This window comes from Aphelocoma coerulescens, chromosome 17 (genome assembly GCF_041296385.1).
Source record: "Aphelocoma coerulescens isolate FSJ_1873_10779 chromosome 17, UR_Acoe_1.0, whole genome shotgun sequence".
Lineage (NCBI taxonomy): Eukaryota > Metazoa > Chordata > Aves > Passeriformes > Corvidae > Aphelocoma > Aphelocoma coerulescens.
Window position 1 is genome coordinate 9,368,615 of NC_091030.1, and position 16,452 is coordinate 9,385,066.

Sequence of the window (16,452 nt, forward strand, 5' to 3'; positions counted from 1 at the left end):
ATCATCGACCCCCCTGAGACTCAGCGTGTTCTGGGTTGTCCATATTCCCATGGGTTTGGGAGCAAGACTTGCAAGCACAGTAGAGTCACCAGTTTTGACTGTGTCTGGCACTGCCTTGGAGAGACTCACGGTCATTCTACAAGTCCACAAGAAACAAGTGTAAAATGTAACTCTGCACTCAACACACACATACACAGAGTGTCGCTGGAGAAATCAGAGCGGACGCGAGGTGCTGGTCAATGGAAAGAACTGAGAGTGCTGGATCTGAGCTTCTCCCGCGGGACTGGTGGCAGCTGCCGTGGGCTGGGCGCTGTGTCAGCGGCTGAGGGGCAGTGGTGCTGGTAGGGCCATGGACAGGTGAGGAAGAGTCCGCGCAGTCAGTACTGAAAGAGGATGACCTGGGGGAAAAACGGGAGCGTCAGCGGCTTCCAGAGACAGAGCCCTCGCGGTGGCGATGTGCTTGCAGGGAGCAGCAGAACACACACGGGCTCTGCTGTGGCAGCCACTTCCTCGTAGGAAATCCCTCTCTGGAAGCACTGTCTGCCCGGCAGCTGCCAGCCCTGCCCAGGGAAGGAGCCGCCGGGGCCACACTGAGGAGCCCAGGTGGGAGGTAACGGGACTGTGGCAGAGGTGCACCACACCTTCGGCTGTGAAACCAAACAAAACCGGGCAGCACTTCACTCATCTGTTCCATGATACAGCAGCTACCAAGGAGGACAAAGACCATGACCAGCAGCCCTGACTGTCCACCTCACTCACTCACTGATCAGCACAGGCTCCCCAAAACACTGCACCTCGCTGCTCTGCAGGTACAGCCCCTTCCCTGCTTTCGGGCAGGGGGAGCAGCCGCTGAGCTGGTCACAGCTCAGTTCTCACCAGCCACTGCACTGGGCACCCCAAGAGGAGGGTGGGGGGTGCTCCATGCAGAGGGAAACACACACTCAGCATTTAAATGAGTTTTCCCAGGATCTCAGCTATCTCAGCTATTAAAAATTTTTGGATGTGGGGAAAGAAAAGCTACTTCAGTTTTAAGGAATTCAACATGCAAGTGATTGTTTAGAAAAGGAGCTGGTTGGGGGGAAGCTCTGTGTCCCGAGAACCCTGTTCTGCAACAGCTGTGAGCCAGTAATTGCATTTAAATCAGGAGCTGCTTGCTGCAGTGAAGCTTCTCTAACAACAGCACCAGGACTGTATAATGTTTTGTGAAAACTCTGCAGCTTGCTGGGCAGATATGAAAAAATGGTAGAATTTAGACTGAAAAAATAACTTTGCTGGGTCCCTGCTTCTGCCCATTGAAACATAGCTCAATAAGCTGCTGCACTGAGAGAGATCTGAAAAGAGAGGTGCTGAGAACCTCTAACAGTGAAGACAAAAGCTAAAACCACTGAGAGTTGCCAAAGGCTCAGTGTTCCCTGAAAAGGAAGCCACTGAAGCTGGGGTCCTAAATAAAATCTTCCAAGCATGTTGAGAAATCTTGCCCCCGATAAGCCATGTGTTAGAACAGATACTGTAAGTGCTGAACAGAAAAATATCAACATGCAGTATTGTCTCCTGGCCAGGCATTGTGAAATAACATTCCTACTTCAGATATTGTAACAGCCAGTTGTTGTTTTTTTGTTGTTTTTTTTTTTAAGCAATACTGCAATCCACAAGAAATGAATCTTTTTTGTTAACTCGTGGAAAACTGGGAAGTTAGTGCATGCTGGAGCTCCCCCCTGCTCCGTTGTTGACAGCCAGTTGCTGTTCACACTGACAACACGTGCAGGCGCCTGAGGAACGGAGCAGGACAGAGCCCAGGGCACACGGGAAGGGGAAACCAGGGAGGATTCAGGCAGGAGGGAGTGAGAGCTTTCTGCGGATGCAGGCGCACAGTCCCAGCGCATCACAACAACGAGGGGTGTCCAGTGAAAAACACAGCGATGCCATTTTGACCGACAGTGGGTACATCAACCTAAGGGCCCCCAAAACTAAGGAAAGACACATGGGTGGGTGGCAGCTGCCAAAGGTCATGGAGAGGCAGTGATGCTGACAGGAGACAGCGGTGGCAATGATGTTACACACAAATCTCTGCTACAGGGGAGGGTAGGCCCTGCAGCCTGGAAGAGGGACTACATTTACCTTCTCACCCCTATTAGACAGTGGTCCTTCCATGTCTGCTTTGAGGTGCACTGGTGGAGCAGTGTAGGGAAGTCTACAGTGCACTTGTCCACACTGTACCTGACCTGTGGATGAGAAGAGGCTTCAGCCTCTGTTACTACAAACAACACACGCCCTCCATCCGGCACGGCCAGGCTTCCACCAGGACACGCCGGGAGCAGGAGGTGCCCAGCGGGTCAGGCAGAGGCACAGCAGGAGCCCTCACTCATGGGCGAGGGAGGGGAGAAGCCTCACAAGAGCCACAGAGCCAAACCTCTGTCCAGGCATGACCAAAGCTGCCCCTCACTCACAAATCATTCACTGGCACCGGGAACTGTCAGGGAAAGCAACTCTGCTGTTCTGAGCAGGAAGGAGACCACTGACCACCGAGCCCCAGGGGGCACGCTCACACCTCTTCTCCATGACACAGAGAGCGCAAGAAGGCCAAGGACCAGTCAGGTAAAACCCAAGCACTGACTTTCCTGGGGGCGAGGTAATCCCAAAGGCAAAGGTAATCAGACACAAGGAGCAGGAGCAGCACGGGCACCAGCCCTGCACCCTTAGCACAAGGAGGGTTTTGCCACCGCCTCTCCCGGGCGCTGCCCCCGCCCTGCCCCGGCCCCGCCACCGCCCCGGCCCCGCCACCGCCCCTTACTTTCGATGTATCCGTGCAGCGTCACCATCCGGGCCCGCTCCGGGCTGCTGAAGGGCGAGTAGTGAATGTCATCGGACAGCGAGGAGGGGATGCGGGACGGGGGCGCTCCCGAGGGCGGCACCGTGTGCTGCGGGGTGTGTTTTTTATGGCGGGCTCTGCAGTTTTGAAACCAAACCTGGAACAAAAGCAGCGAACGCTGTGACAGCTGAGAGGCGATTGGGTTGGAGTGTGGTCCTTCACCAGGGTCCTTGGATGGGGGTCTCTTCGAAGTGTTTATGAAAACTGAATAAAATAGAGAAATCTGCACTTCACCAGCTTCCACTGGTTTGTTTTACGCTCAGCAGAGCGAGAGGAAAGTTGTGTATGCAAAGCTTTGTCCCTGCACAGCTTCCCTGCAAATGATGGCAGCACTTTTCAAGGTCTTATTTAAATTTTAATCTGCAACCCCAGCTCACCTGGCCTAAAAGCACAGCTGAGATCAGTTGGGACACTTGAGCACTGGCAAAGACAGAAACAAGAGCAGACAAAAATGAGTAGGAGCTTAAACTAGGATAAGTTGTGACTTTAAGAATGATGAAGACAATATTGTTTCAATCACTTGTGGTTTATCATATTCAAAAACCCCATCATCAGAACATTAAAGCTGAGGAAGGAGGGTACTGTGGTGGGATACAACCATAGTCTGTGTGAGCAGCAGGTAGGAGATCTCTGATCAAATCTCACTGCTTTTAATTAAAGGAGTAGTTACGGAATTACATCCTAGAGTTAAAACATGCATGGAAGTGGGGTTTTATGCTAAAGAGGTGATCTGTTTCTTATGCTCTAATTTTTGAAAGATAGCTGGGACTAAAAACCTTCTCCAAGACTGAATGAAGATCAGCTCTCCACGGCAGAGCACACTGGACCACAGAGAAGGAAACAGTCATAAGCGTTTGACAAATTGTTTCCTGTTCGAAGCGCCTTTAGAAAATATCCACATAAAAAATCACCCAGTGTGCAGCCTGCTTGATCTTTAGCTAAATGGAGAATCTCAACAACAGAGGCTCGAGCCAGATTTTCACACACAAAATTTAAATGTGTCATTGGCGAAACAGTCTTGGATGAAAGCTTAAAGAAATTTATTTTAATCACTCATGTTTTTATTGTATGCAGAAAGTATGTGAGCAGAACATTAAAGTGATGAGTATAAATGTCACCAAGAGGTAAAGCTGGGCTGTCTGTGAGCTGGGAGTTGCAGAGGGGACATTTCTCTGTCCCAACGGCACCACTCGCCCTCCCCTCCCAGCTCAGGCGCGGGGACTTCCCTGTCACTGTGTCCCCTGGGGCTGCAAAACCCCTTTTTCTTTAAACTTCTCGATCCCAATGCTTCCTGACGCTGGTGAACTTTGCCTGCTCGTGGCAGGGGCGGCTGCCAGGGAAGCTCCCACACTCCGTGTCAGCGGCTGGGACAGAGCACAGCGCTCCAGAACCCCGTGCTAACGGCAGCTTTCCCACCCAGTGATTTACTGCAGATTGCTGGGGCTGCATCATAAGAGGGAAAAACAAATAGAAAACCCACGAGTGAGACAGAGAAAGAATGGTGCTGGCATCGCTGTGGGAGCAGAGGAGCCACTGGGTGCTGCATGGCCGGGGGTGAGGAGCCACGGGGCTGTGAGCCCTGTCTGGTGCCAGCCTTCAGGTGCCCCCTCCCTGCCCTGCCCGTCCCTGCCCTCACCTGAATGACCCTCCGGCTCAGCCCCGTCATGTCTGCCAGCTTCTGAAGCGTTTGTGCATCGGGGTTGTTGTCCTGAGCAAACTGTGCCTGCATGACCTGTGGAGAGAGGAGAGAGGGGCTCAGGGTGAGGCTGGGGAGCCACGGCCCCTCCCAGCCCCCCGGCCCTCCTGCCCGACCTGCAGCTGCTCGGCGGTGAAGGAGGTGCGGGCTCTCTTGGCTGGCTTCGGCTGGCTGTCCTGCTCCGAGGGCACGGCCCCTTCCAGCGTGATCCCATTGCCTACAGGAGAAAAGCCCTATGAGCCACAGGTCAGAAACCCACCTGCCCCCTCTGCGTGCGGCAGCTGCTCAGCTGGGGGACACCACACCTGGTGGCATCACAGTGTGGGACACCCACAGCGTCCCTTGCTGAATGGGAGCAGGAAGAGTGGAGCCAGCACTGCCACTCAGGAGCTGCCCTGGGCTGCTGAGCCCCTCCACGCACAGGGAGGGAGAAGCCATCATTCCCCAGGAGTTTACTGTTGAATTAAGAAAAATGCAGCAAGTGGTGGAAGCCACAGGGAATAAGGAGAGACAGGAGCAGGAAAAGGGTCAAGGTGGTGTGTGAGGGCAAGCACTGATGTCCCACTGGCCTTGACTCACAGTCACCACTTGGCCACATCCTCCAGGGAGAGGCTCAGAAGGGACCCTGTCTCTGCCAGGCTCACCAACATCCATCACTCCTGCCCTCACTGCTCCTTGTGACCCCATTTTCCCTCCATCAGTCCTTTCGTTTGCTCAGAGCATTCCAGTGAGCTCTTCACTCCTTTCCACAGCCCCAAATCATCCCAGCACCTGACCTCCTCTTCCTCCTGCATCCCAGAGCAGCAGCAGGAGCAGCACCATCCCCACGGCCTTGGGGTGGCCATGCTCTGAGCAGCAGCCACACCAAGGGGGACCCTCCAGGGGGGCACTGACCTCCCCCTTGCCCAGCACGGTGTCGGGGCAAGCCCAGCCGTGCTCACGCTGCTGTGCAGCCTCCAGGGACAGCGTCCAGAGCCGGATCCCTCGCTCCTCACTGGGGCCCTGCTGCAGCCCTGGCTGCTCTGGGCAGTGTGGGTGAAGCACCACTGAGGAATGGGCGAGGGAGGGTGGCTGAGGGAGGGTGGCTGAGGGAGGGTGGCTGAGCAGGGCTGGCGCTCGTCCCGCTCCCAGGATGCGCCTGCACAGCCCGGCAATCGCTCCACAAGCTGGACCGGGCTGTGATTGTCTTGGCTTGAGTTGAAGGACTTTCTCATATAGTTTGACTTGTTCTTTTCGGATGATGAATGGGACTCTGACTTCAGCAACATCTGTTTATTTTTCTTGTATGTAAAACCTCATGTGCAGAAGAAATTGCTGGGTAATTACTGGAGGGGGGAGTGTGGCCCTCCAACTCCACAGCAACTACAGCCCTCCAAAGTGATCCCACCCCCTTCTCAAAACCTCCTGGACACAGGTAGTGACACCTGACACTCACCAGGTGCCCCAGCACTGCCCAGCACTGGTGCTCAGCCCACACCAGCAGGTTGTTCCAAGCAGCAGCAGCAAACCCACCATCCCAGCCCTCAGCTGGGACAACAGCTCTGCAGGAGTCCCCAGTGCCAGACCCTGCTGTCCTCACACCATTCTGCTCCCGCAGGACGCGTGGCTTCTCCCCCTCCATCCTTGCTCCCCATCACTCCCTCACGCCCCCGCAGCAGCTGACCATATGGACCAACATGCCGCGAGCCACGTCCGAGCTGGGACCCTCCCAGCCCAACTGGGCACTCTGTTTTCATCCTCTTACTCAAACACAGTAAACAGAAACATATTCTTTTCCTGTCAGGTTGTTAATGGTTTCCACATGCTGCATGGGCTGGGACATGGCGTGTCACTCCCTGTGCCCACCATGTGCTGAAGTACTTTCCACCACAGGACAGGCCCTGGCACTGCCCGGCCTCCCTGAGTACCACTCTGGATTTACCCCACAAATTTTTTCCTCTGAGCATCTCTCTGGGCACTGCCATGCAGGAGGATGGGGAAGGGACAGGAGCTGCAGTGCTGCGTGACCTCGGTGTCACCGAATCGATTGGGACAGTGGAGGCTGGCTGGCCATGGTGCAGCGCTGTCCAGCTGGGAGTGGCACGACCCAGGATGGGCAGGGTGGGTGGAAAATGATGGGAAGGTTTTGTCAAATTGCCAATCCCACCTTCTACATTTATGACTCACGGCCTCAAAATCCCAGCAGCTTCCTCAGGCGCTGCATGTGGGGCAGTGCAGGAGCAGGCACTGTCCCTGGCATTGCCCACGGCACACAGGTCTGCCACGAGCCACAGGTGCTCCCAGCACGTTGGCCACCCCATGAGCCTTCCTGCCAGCCCAGGGGCTTGTGCTCAACATCTCCCAGGGCCACCCATCACCACTTTTGGCAATGATAGAACCGACCCCAACACCCTGTGCTAAGGGTCAGCGCGGGGGAGAGTGACACCCTGCCCGTGCCGAGGCCACCGGCGCTCCGTACCGTTCTCTGCCGCTCGCTTGAGGTTCTCTATCATGGTGTCGTAGTGGATCCGGCACAGCACCTTCTCCTCCACCAGGCCGAACTCCTCGCCGGTGGAGAGCTGCCGCTTGCAGGAGAAGCAGGCGAAGCAGGCGAGGTGGTAGGCGTTGCCCCGCGCTCGCCGCACCCAGTCGCTGGCGTAGATCTGCCTGCCACAGCGGGCACACTTGGTACCGAACCGGCTGCGGAGGAGAAGAGGCAGGTGAGGGCAGGCAGGGGAAGGCAGGCAGGGGAAGGCAGGCAGGAGGAGGGCAGGCAGCACGATGCCAGGTTGCAGGCACTGCTGTTGATCCCATTGCTCACCCTGACCGCCCCAACACCCACAACACCCATTCGTGGAGAGAGGAAGTGGAGCTGCCCCACCAGTGCCTTTTCCCGTGACAGCGGCGTGGGCAGGAGTGGGGTGTAACTCACTGCAGCCCTGAGGCGCCAGACGCGGCCGAGGCGCTGAGGTGACGCAGCGCCGTGAATCAGCTTCCAAGCCCGTGGGTTTTTATTTTGATAACAGCCAGTGTGAGACTCGGATGGAAACTGTGTCAGAGCTGGTTCTCTCCTGCTGCCATAAATCAAACCATGTGTGTTCTCCTCACACGTACAGGCGCACACATCTGCTTTTCCCCCATGGAGGAGGTCTCCTCACTGTGAGAGGATGATGACTGCGCTGGAATGAGCTATGCTGGAAGGTAGCTCATCGCAGTGAAGAGGCGACAAGACAGCCAGGATCCCCTCACCAGGTGATTGTGTGAAAAACCCCATTCCCATCAAGATGCTGATGGCCAAGGGCAGGCAATTCACAGGGAGCACGGTCCTGAACCCCCAGGACAGTGTCTGACATGAGGTGCCAGGCATGCCCTTGGTTTGATTTCTGCATTTCAGTATTACTGCTTAAAAAAATAAATGCAATGAGCAGCAGCGAGAGCATCAGGAGAGAAGGGAGCATCTCTTCTGCCACCCCAGAGGTGGTTCTGACTCCAACACAGTCACTGCACTTCCCCACACAGCCCCAGAATTGCCACTGCCACCTCAAGCTCCCGAGGGCTCCAGCCAGCCCCTCACCACAGCAGCTCCAGCATTTCTCAGTGCAGGCACAAAACACCAACAAGAAATAACCACAACAAGCAACAGGAGAGACCCCGCACCTCAAACCCTTCAGTTCAGTGGCCAGAGCAGCCCCAGGCTCTGCAGACAGGCAGAGACAGAGCCCGGGTCAGGCCACCACAGCCAGTGTGCTGCCCATGCCTGACCCCACACCACAGAACTGCTGCCCACCGTGGGCCCAGCAAGACGTGGAAAGACTGTCCGGTGCTGGGATTACTAACAGCAAAACTATTTGGGAGGAAAATAAGGGTCTAAATTTTTAAGCCTGACCATAGCTGACCAAAGAAGAAAAAAAAAGGGACATTTCTGTGCTGAAATTATACAGAGACTTAGCTAAGAGACTTCACTAATTTACTTCAGATGGGAACATTGTAAACTGACTTTGTGCCAGCTCGTTTATATAAACGCACAAACAAAAGAACTGTATTAATTTTTTATTTAGAAATAAAGATCATTCCTGCAAATTGAATTACTTTGAACAATGTGCTATGTAAACAGTCGTACTTGCTGAAGAGTATCAAGCGAGGGACAGGCGTAGGGAGCTAATGGCACGTGGTGATCGCCGCTCCCCGCTCGAATCCCAGCCCGCGGGGGGAGCACATCACGGGGATGGGGGAAACTGAGGCACCAGGCACCACACAGAAAAGGTCACACATCCCCATCACACGTCAGCTGGGATCTGGGGGAGACACCCAGGTGTCTCCCGAGGACCAGGCAGGACCTCCCCAGGTTGGCAGCAGTGCCCAGGGAGCAGGGCAGGGCTTGCCGAAGGCGAGGGGACTCGTGTGGCCATGGCAGCAGCACAGGAAGGGGCTGATGCCGCTGTCCCTGCAGAGCCACGGCATGAGCAGAACCTGGAGAGAGGCTGAGGCTCAGCAGCACCGCGGGCACGGGGCTGCACAGCCTGCGGCACCCGCAACCACTGATGCTGCGCCTGCGGCTCTCGGCCAACTCCCACCTGCGGCACCGCTGCAGCCATCGGGCTCTGCGGAGACAGCGCTGGGGCCGGGCACAGCACCCACTGTCAGCCAACAGAGACTGTCACTGCAGGGACAACCACTGCGGGACCGCAACTGCCAGGGACACAGGAATGGGGAGAGAAATGCCTGTGAAAAGTCTGTCCTGACCCATCACCACTGCAAATAACAGCTCAAACATAACACAGGCTTTAGCTCACCGTCCTTGCAGGGCAGTGGGAGCCCAAAGAGCCCCATCTGCTCGGAGCAGTAGAGCACCAGGAGAGGGGTTCCACATGACTTCTGCCACCTGCCCGGCAGGGACAGGGATGGGGATGGGGACAGGGCCACACTGTAGCAAGAGACAAAGAGCCAGAGGATTTATCCAAGCCCAGAACAGTGGCACAAACTGGAGCATCACCAGCTGCTATCAGAGCCATTGGCTCGAGCCCTGCGTGCATGGTTTGTGAGTGAATGCTCTCCCCAAAGGTTAACTCTGGGGATGGAAACTAACTACAGTGTTACCAGGAAAGACTCATCCCAGAGAGACTCATCCCAACAAGACTCATCCCAACAAGACTCATCCCACCTCCCCCAGGGGCGGCTGCATCATCTGGGTCGCGGGAAGAGCAGAGGCGGGAGGATGCCCTGGTGCCTCCTGTCTCTCCCACGCTGCTCGTACCCCAGTGCCACAGCTCCCTCAGCCCTCCTGTCGATCCCTGCCTGTGGGGACAGGGCAAGAGGTACCCAGCCCCAGGGCCACTCACAGCTCCAAACATTCCTGTCCCCTCTTGGGTCCACTCTGTAGGAAGCCCCTAACACAGCCCTCAGAGTCAGCTGCAGCTCCCAGACATCTCCCCAGTCTCACAGCAGAACAGCAGCGGTGCCTCAGTGAGGATTTCACACTGAGCCACGGCGATGCCCGAGCAGGAGCATCATCCCAGAGGGATGTAAGAGCAAGGGGTGAAGATCACCTGAGCCACAGCCTGGCCAGTGACCCCAAGGTCACATGCCTACAGACTGCCCACCAAGGTCACAGCAGGGCACAGTAGGAATCACACCACGATCATGCTGGGCCTCCAGGCGACTGTAGCCGTGGGAGCTTGGCTGTGAGCAGCCCTTGCATCGCCCGGGAACACAATGTTCTGCTCAATGAGCTCCAATTTTAATTTGGTTCTCCTTGAAACGCTGGAGCCTTAGATGCCAAATGTAATTATTTGACAAGACACAGGAAACAGCAGCATTCGCTTAAAAATGCACGAGGCCATGGATTCGCATCAGTGCCAGCACAGACACAACCCCTCATGGGGACAGAGAAGGGACACTTGGACAGAGAGAACCTAACCACACTCCCCATGGGCAGTGGTGCTGGAACATGACAGCCCCGTGCCTGACAGCCTTCATCCTCAGCGTCCCCCAACATCCCTGGTGTCAGAGGAACCAGCACAGCAGCAACAGAGCATCCGTGTGACCTGTGCAGAGCATCCCACTGCCCCTTCCCTCTGCCTTGCTCCAAGGACCACACGTGTTAGGATGGGGTTTCTGCTCTGCTTTTAAATAAACCCCACACATATAATGTGCCTCAAATAATAGATAAAAATTTAAAAATCCATCCCGAGGATCAGGTTTACCCTGTGCCACGCGCCGGGTTCCACTGACTGGAGTCAACAAGACTCCAGCCGGGATGCTCCCAGGGCTGGGCGGGTGCAGGAGGGGGCCGAGAGAGCGGACAACGAGGCCAGTTCGCCAGGGGCAGCCGGAGGGATCCCAGCCCTGGCGAGCGGCTCCCGGCCGCACACCGGCACCGACGGCGGCGGCTCAGCCCGGCGGGTTCTGCCACGGGAGACGGCGGGAGCGACCCCCTCCCGCCACCCCCGACCACCGCACCGGGGCCGGCCAGGGGCTCGGCCGGGAGCCGCAGCGATCCCCGCGGGGCCGGGGGGAGCGAGGGAGCTCCGTGCCCACCGGGCTCCGAGCGCCGCCGCTGCCGTCGCTGCCGCCGCTCGAAGATTCACCAAAATAAAATAAAAAATCTCTCTAAACCCCCACCTTTTTTTTTGCAAAAGACAAGTGCGGAGCGCAGGCTGGGAGCCCCCGCGCCCCCCGAACGGGCGCCGCAGGAACCGGGAGCATCCTGCGGCGGCTTCCGCGATTTTCGTTTTATTTCCCTTGGCCCCGCCGGTACCGGCGGGCAGAGCCCGGCTGCTCCCAACAGGGAGGGGGTCGGGGCTTCTCGTACCGGGGATCGCAAAACAGATTTGTTTTAACACTATTATTTGCCACATTTGCTCGAAGGTCATTTCGAGGTCCCGGCGCTACTTTAAAACCGCCTTTGGAAAGATCCGTTCTTAAAAACAAACCAAACATCAGCGGCAGCAGAACGGTGATAAACGAACGAAAACGCTCAAAGTACCCCAAAACAGCACCGAGGCCCCGGGACCCCTTTGTGCCTTTCTATGTTGAGTGGGGAAAATTTCGCTGAAATTACCGAAAATTGCAGTTTGAAAATAACAACAACAATAATAATAACAGTAATAACAACAACAAAAGCCACCACAGGGCAGGACGCAGAGCACCGCAGCCTCGGGACTGACCCGGTTCTCCGAGACCCGCACCCGCTTCCGTGAGCCCCGCACTCCCGGCGGCACCGCACCGAGCCCGGCGGGGGCAGGGGCTGAGCTGCGGAAAATCGGGTAGTCGCAGACCCTTTAATAAAAAACACCGGAGGAATCTCTGAGGTGTTCCCCCGAGCTCCCCTGACCGCTGTCGTCGGGGCAGCCGAGAGCTCTGCCGCGGCCGGAGGATGCTCCGAGCCCCCCGCGCCCCGCCGGGGTCATTCCCATTTCCTGCCCGCCATTCCCCTTCCTCCCGGGTCAAACAGCATTCCCTCATCCTGGTAGGATTGGGAAAGTCGGAGCGGGGGTTCCAATGTTTAGTTAAACCCCAGAGAGGAGCTCAAAATACTCGATCCCCTCGTGCGAGTCAAATTGGGGGAAAATTCGTGGTTTAAGGTTTAGAACAGAAAGAAGACTGTCGAAGCCAGAACATCCTCCCTGCGGGACAGGCTGCCCGGGTGTGCGAGTCCGGACCGAGTCCCGGCCGGCCGCAGCCGCTGCCCGTCGTTCGTTTCCGTTCCGTAACGCGCTCCCGCCGCGGACGCTCCGGCCATTGTGGGCCCACAGCGCGAATAGGGGTTCCCCGAAAGCCTCTGGGCACCGCAGGCTGGCAGCACCTATTTGCCCCCCGGCAGGAGCCGGGACGAGGCCGTTCGAGCCCTGTTTCCCCGCCGCGGGGCCATCCGCGCCGCACCCCCGGAGCCGGGCGCTGTCGCCGCCGAGCCGGGAGGAGCAGGGGCTCGGGGCGGCCCGCACAGCCCGGCCAGAGGGCAGGAATCTCTCCGAGCGGTTGTGTACTTGCACCCCAAACTCCATTCCTTCCTTTCTCCCCGTTTCCCGAGGGTCGTCTCCCACCCGGCTGCTCCAGGGAGCCCGGTGGCTTTTCCAAACCTTCCCCACGGCAGCGCCGGAGCGGCCCCGACCCCGCAGCAGCCGGAGACGGCTGAGCCCCCCGGAGCGGCCCCGGCCCGGTCCCTACCTGAAGTAGTCCATCTTGCAGAAGATCTCCTTGTTCTTGATGTAGCAGCTGTGCTGCTGGCGCAGCGAGGTGCGGCACACGGAGCACTCCAGGCACCGGACGTGCCAGATAAGGTTGTTCACCTGCGGCAGAGAAGGGGCTGAGACCCGGGGCCACCCGCCGTCCCCGCCGCCCCCGCCACCCTCCGCCCCGCTCACCTTCAGCAGGTACCGGTCGAGGATCTCCAGCCCGCAGCTGGAGCAGACGTTTTTGCCGGCCGACGGCGTGGAGGAGGAGGAGGACGGCGGGGAGCAGACGGACGGCGTGGAAGGGGTGCTGGGAGCTGAGCGGGCGTCCTCCTTCTCCAGCGCGCCAGGCAGAGGCTCCCCGTCGGGCTGCGACTGCGGGGAGAGCCGCCGCGGGGCCGTCAGCAGGGGCCCCGCCGTTCCCCGCAGTGCCGAAGCGCAGCTTCCCGCCGGGTCCCCGCAGTCCTCGGCATCCCCGGCCCGGCGGGTCCGCACAAATCCCCGACATCCCTGGCGGGACCCCGTAATCCCCGGTCCGACGCGTCCCCACAGCCCCCGGCCCAGCGGATCCCGGCGGGTCCCCACAGCTCCCGACACCCCCGGCCCGGTGCGTACCCGCGTTCCCGGCCCGGCGGGTCCCGGCGGGAACCCGCAACCCCCGGCCCCGCTTACCATGGCGCGGGAGTGCGGGTCGAGACAGCGGGCGCTCCCCTTGGGCAGCGGCTCCGGCGGCATCACCTTGATGGAGAGAGCGGGAGAGGGAGGCTGCGGCTCCATGCGCCGGGCGAGCGCGGGGCACCCTATATAAACCGCCTCAAAACAATAAATAAGAACTTTCTAGTGGCCATTTAAATCCTTTGCAACAAAAGCTGCGTCTCTTTAATGAAGCAATTTGAATGTGGATTGAATTCTCCCCCTGCCTGCACTTAACCCGGGCCTCTTGAAGTAATCGCTCGGTTCCCATGCGAGCCAAGGCGCTGAAAAACCCCCCAAACTACCTGCAATTAGAAATTGCCGTAAATGCCCGAGATAAGAGGTACCAGAGTGTCAATTCCGGCTGTCAATCAGGGAATCCATCAGGCCACCCAAAGAATTGCAAATTTGATTTTTTTAATGGTAGTAATTAAAAATCGAAATTCTTCCCCCTCTCCCTCTGCCGAGCACAAAACGCCCCAGAAAACGCCGGGATGGAAAAATCCACCCCTCTGGCGCGGGAGGCAGCGAGCGGCCCCGGCCCCGGCCCGGCCCTAGCCCCGGTACCGGCCGCCGCGGGGAGCCCGGCCCCGCTCCAGCCCCGCTCCCGGCCCCGACGGCAGCGGCGGCGGCGGCAGCGCTCACCTTGCCCGCCTGGGCGCCGGCCGGGGCGCGGCGGCCCGGGCCCCGGGGCTGCCCGCCCCCATGGCTCCGGTGCATGGGGCGGGCGCGCCCCGCTCCGCCCGCCGCCGCCGCGCTCCGTGCCCGCGGGCGGCGCGTCCCGCGGCCGCGGCAGGAAGGGCGGGGAGCCGGGCGGGGAACCGCGCCGGCCCCGCTCCCCCGCCGGGGGCGGCCGCGGGCCGGGCAGGAAGCGGCGCCCCCCCGCCGCGCCCCGGGGGCCGCCCGCCCCGCCGGGCCCCGCTACCTGCGGCGGCAGCACCGGCGGCGGCACCGCCCGCGGGCGCGGCGGGGAGGGGGCAGCCCGGTCCGACTCGTCCCGGTCCTCCTCCGCCGCTGCCCGCCCCGACGGGGCGCACGGCCCGGGCCGGCCCCGCAGCCCCCCTCCGATCGCGGCAGCGGGGATCGCGCCCACCGCCGCGGCGTCTGGCCGCCCGCCGCTGCCCGGGCTTCATTAGTAACCTGATAATTCCCCAGCAAAGCCCCGGCAGCGGTGCCACCGCCGGGTAATTGCAGGACGGTAACGTGAGCTGATGGCGGCCGGGGATGGATCCTCGCCGTTATTGATTGTGACAGCTAAATTGTTAACCGAGAGGGAAATCAGATGAAAGCCATTTTAGAATAAATACAAGGCACTAGGTTTAAACATCGAGGCTGCAGGAAAGCCTGAGAAACCCCCAGGAAACTGAGCCCAAGGCCTGCCAGTTCGTCCTCCCCTCTGTCCCCAGCTCTGCAGAGGCCGAGTGCAGGGGGACGCGGACAAGTGCAGAGGCGAGATGCTGAGAAAGGACAATTTAAACCCTTCGTCTCACTGGCAGGGTCTGAATTAGCTCTGGTTGCTCCAGAAGAAACACGTAGGAGTTTTCATGGACACAGCCACGAAAGCTGTCTGTCCCCCTATGCAGCACCGGTCGAGGCAGGGCCGTGTGGGGTTTGTTTGCATTCCCAGAGTGGTGCTGGGCTGTGGCAGCCATGGCTCAGCACCAGGGTCCAGCACCACGGTCCAGCACCACGCACCCAAGCAGATGCTGGCACTGCTCTCATGATTACAGACCAGGCTCTCTGGACCCCACAAAACCAAAACAGGCTCAGGAACTGGGTGACTCCAGCCCAGCTTCTGCCTTTCCGCAGCCTTGGGAGTAAGTCTTGGCTCTGCAGGGTCTCCTGCTCTCACTGCCTGCTGAGAGCAGACAGATCTCCAACGCACATCTTGCACCAGGAACAGGGCCTGGGCAGCGACTGGTGAATGCAAAGCACTGGGGCTAACAGGTATCAGCACCAAGCCCATCCCTGTTCTTCCCCCCATGTGCTCCCTCCACCAGTGCTGGAGTTTGTACAAGGCAGCAACAAGGTGGCAGCGTGTCAAGCAGCAGCTCGGACAGAATCCCAGAATTTGGGGTTGGGAATGTTCTATGCTCCCAGAGCGAAGATTCCACGCCAGTCCCAAGTGAGGAGGGACCGTGACCACAGGCAGAATGGTTCAGATATCAAGGAAAACCCCACACTGTGGCCACGGCGAACATTGCCCTCAGTCACCCACCTTGCTCCTACAGATTTGCTGGAAACACAGGGGAAGCAAGGAACCCCCTCAGAGGACAGGACTTTAGGCTGGAGGTGAGAAACAGCTCAATTCCTCTTCACAGGAGCCAGGCACCAAGCCCTGCTCTCCTTCCCACCACCAGCTGCCAACCTCCCTACTTACGGCTCCGGTGCCGGCCGCAGAGATGCCGCGCTCCCTGGTGCTCTTCAGATCCCTTTTACAACGATGTTAAGCCAAGTCCCAGGGTTGATGCTCATGGAAAAAAACATTTCTGAGCATTTCCCTCCTCCCAGCTCTGGGGTTAGGAACTCTGGGTTCGCTGCGCTATCGGCGCTGGCGTGGGGCCGCCGGGAAGCCGCAGCGTTCCCGGGAAGCGCAGGCAGCACCAGCGCCTGCCAGGCCGGCGGCAGCAGGAATGACCAACACAAACACCGACCTGCAATAAAGCTCCCCCAGGTCTGAGTCTGGCCGAGCAACAGACAAGGCACTTCTGTTAGCGACCGTGGCAGTGCAAAGAAATAATTAAAAAAAAAAAAGACTGATGCTATTGTACCCAGATTCTGTCAGTGGACTTCGGCTGATGCCAAGCATTTACCACCCTCACTCACTTCCTGCTTGCCACCCTCGGCTTTCCTGGAGGAAAACATGCATTTTAAATGTTTATTTAGAGCTGTAAGAATTTCAACAAATTGTATTTAAATACAAATAAATATCAAAGTATGTTTCTGATGGGAGCACAGCCACACACCCATTTGAAATCAGGTATCTTCTAAATTCCTAATGGGAACAGAATTCAGAGCTGTTCTAAACAATGCAGATACAGACC

At 58.4% G+C, this 16,452-nt stretch overlaps 1 protein-coding gene across 2 annotated transcripts; it reads right to left on the minus strand.

The window, feature by feature from the left end:
- Positions 1-297: 297 nt before the first annotated feature.
- LHX6 (LIM homeobox 6) lies at positions 298-14,128 on the minus strand. Of its 2 annotated transcripts, XM_069031891.1 has the most exons (10): positions 14,054-14,128; positions 13,388-13,528; positions 12,908-13,090; positions 12,711-12,832; positions 7,024-7,244; positions 4,682-4,782; positions 4,506-4,601; positions 2,792-2,966; positions 2,119-2,222; positions 298-398 (listed from the first exon to the last, which is right to left on the minus strand). In XM_069031891.1, exons 1-10 carry the CDS (start codon positions 14,126-14,128, stop codon positions 378-380), a joined length of 1,239 nt encoding a protein of 412 aa, XP_068887992.1. In that variant the 3' UTR covers positions 298-377. The 2 variants fall into 2 exon arrangements, with proteins under 2 accessions (XP_068887992.1, XP_068887993.1); XM_069031892.1 differs by lacking the exon at positions 2,119-2,222 and having other exon boundaries at positions 304-398.
- Positions 14,129-16,452: the final 2,324 nt, after the last annotated feature.

Coding starts and splice junctions, on each gene's coding strand:
- LHX6 (XM_069031891.1), bottom strand. CDS start 14,128: ATGCACCGGAGCCATGGGGGCGGGCAGCCCCGGGGCCCGGGCCGCCGC. Junction 12,833..12,907: donor TCGACCGGTACCTGCTGAAG/GTGAGCGGGGCG, acceptor TCTCTGCCGCAG/GTGAACAACCTTATCTGGCA. Junction 4,783..7,023: donor CAAGCGAGCGGCAGAGAACG/GTACGGAGCGCC, acceptor TTTCTCCTGTAG/GCAATGGGATCACGCTGGAA.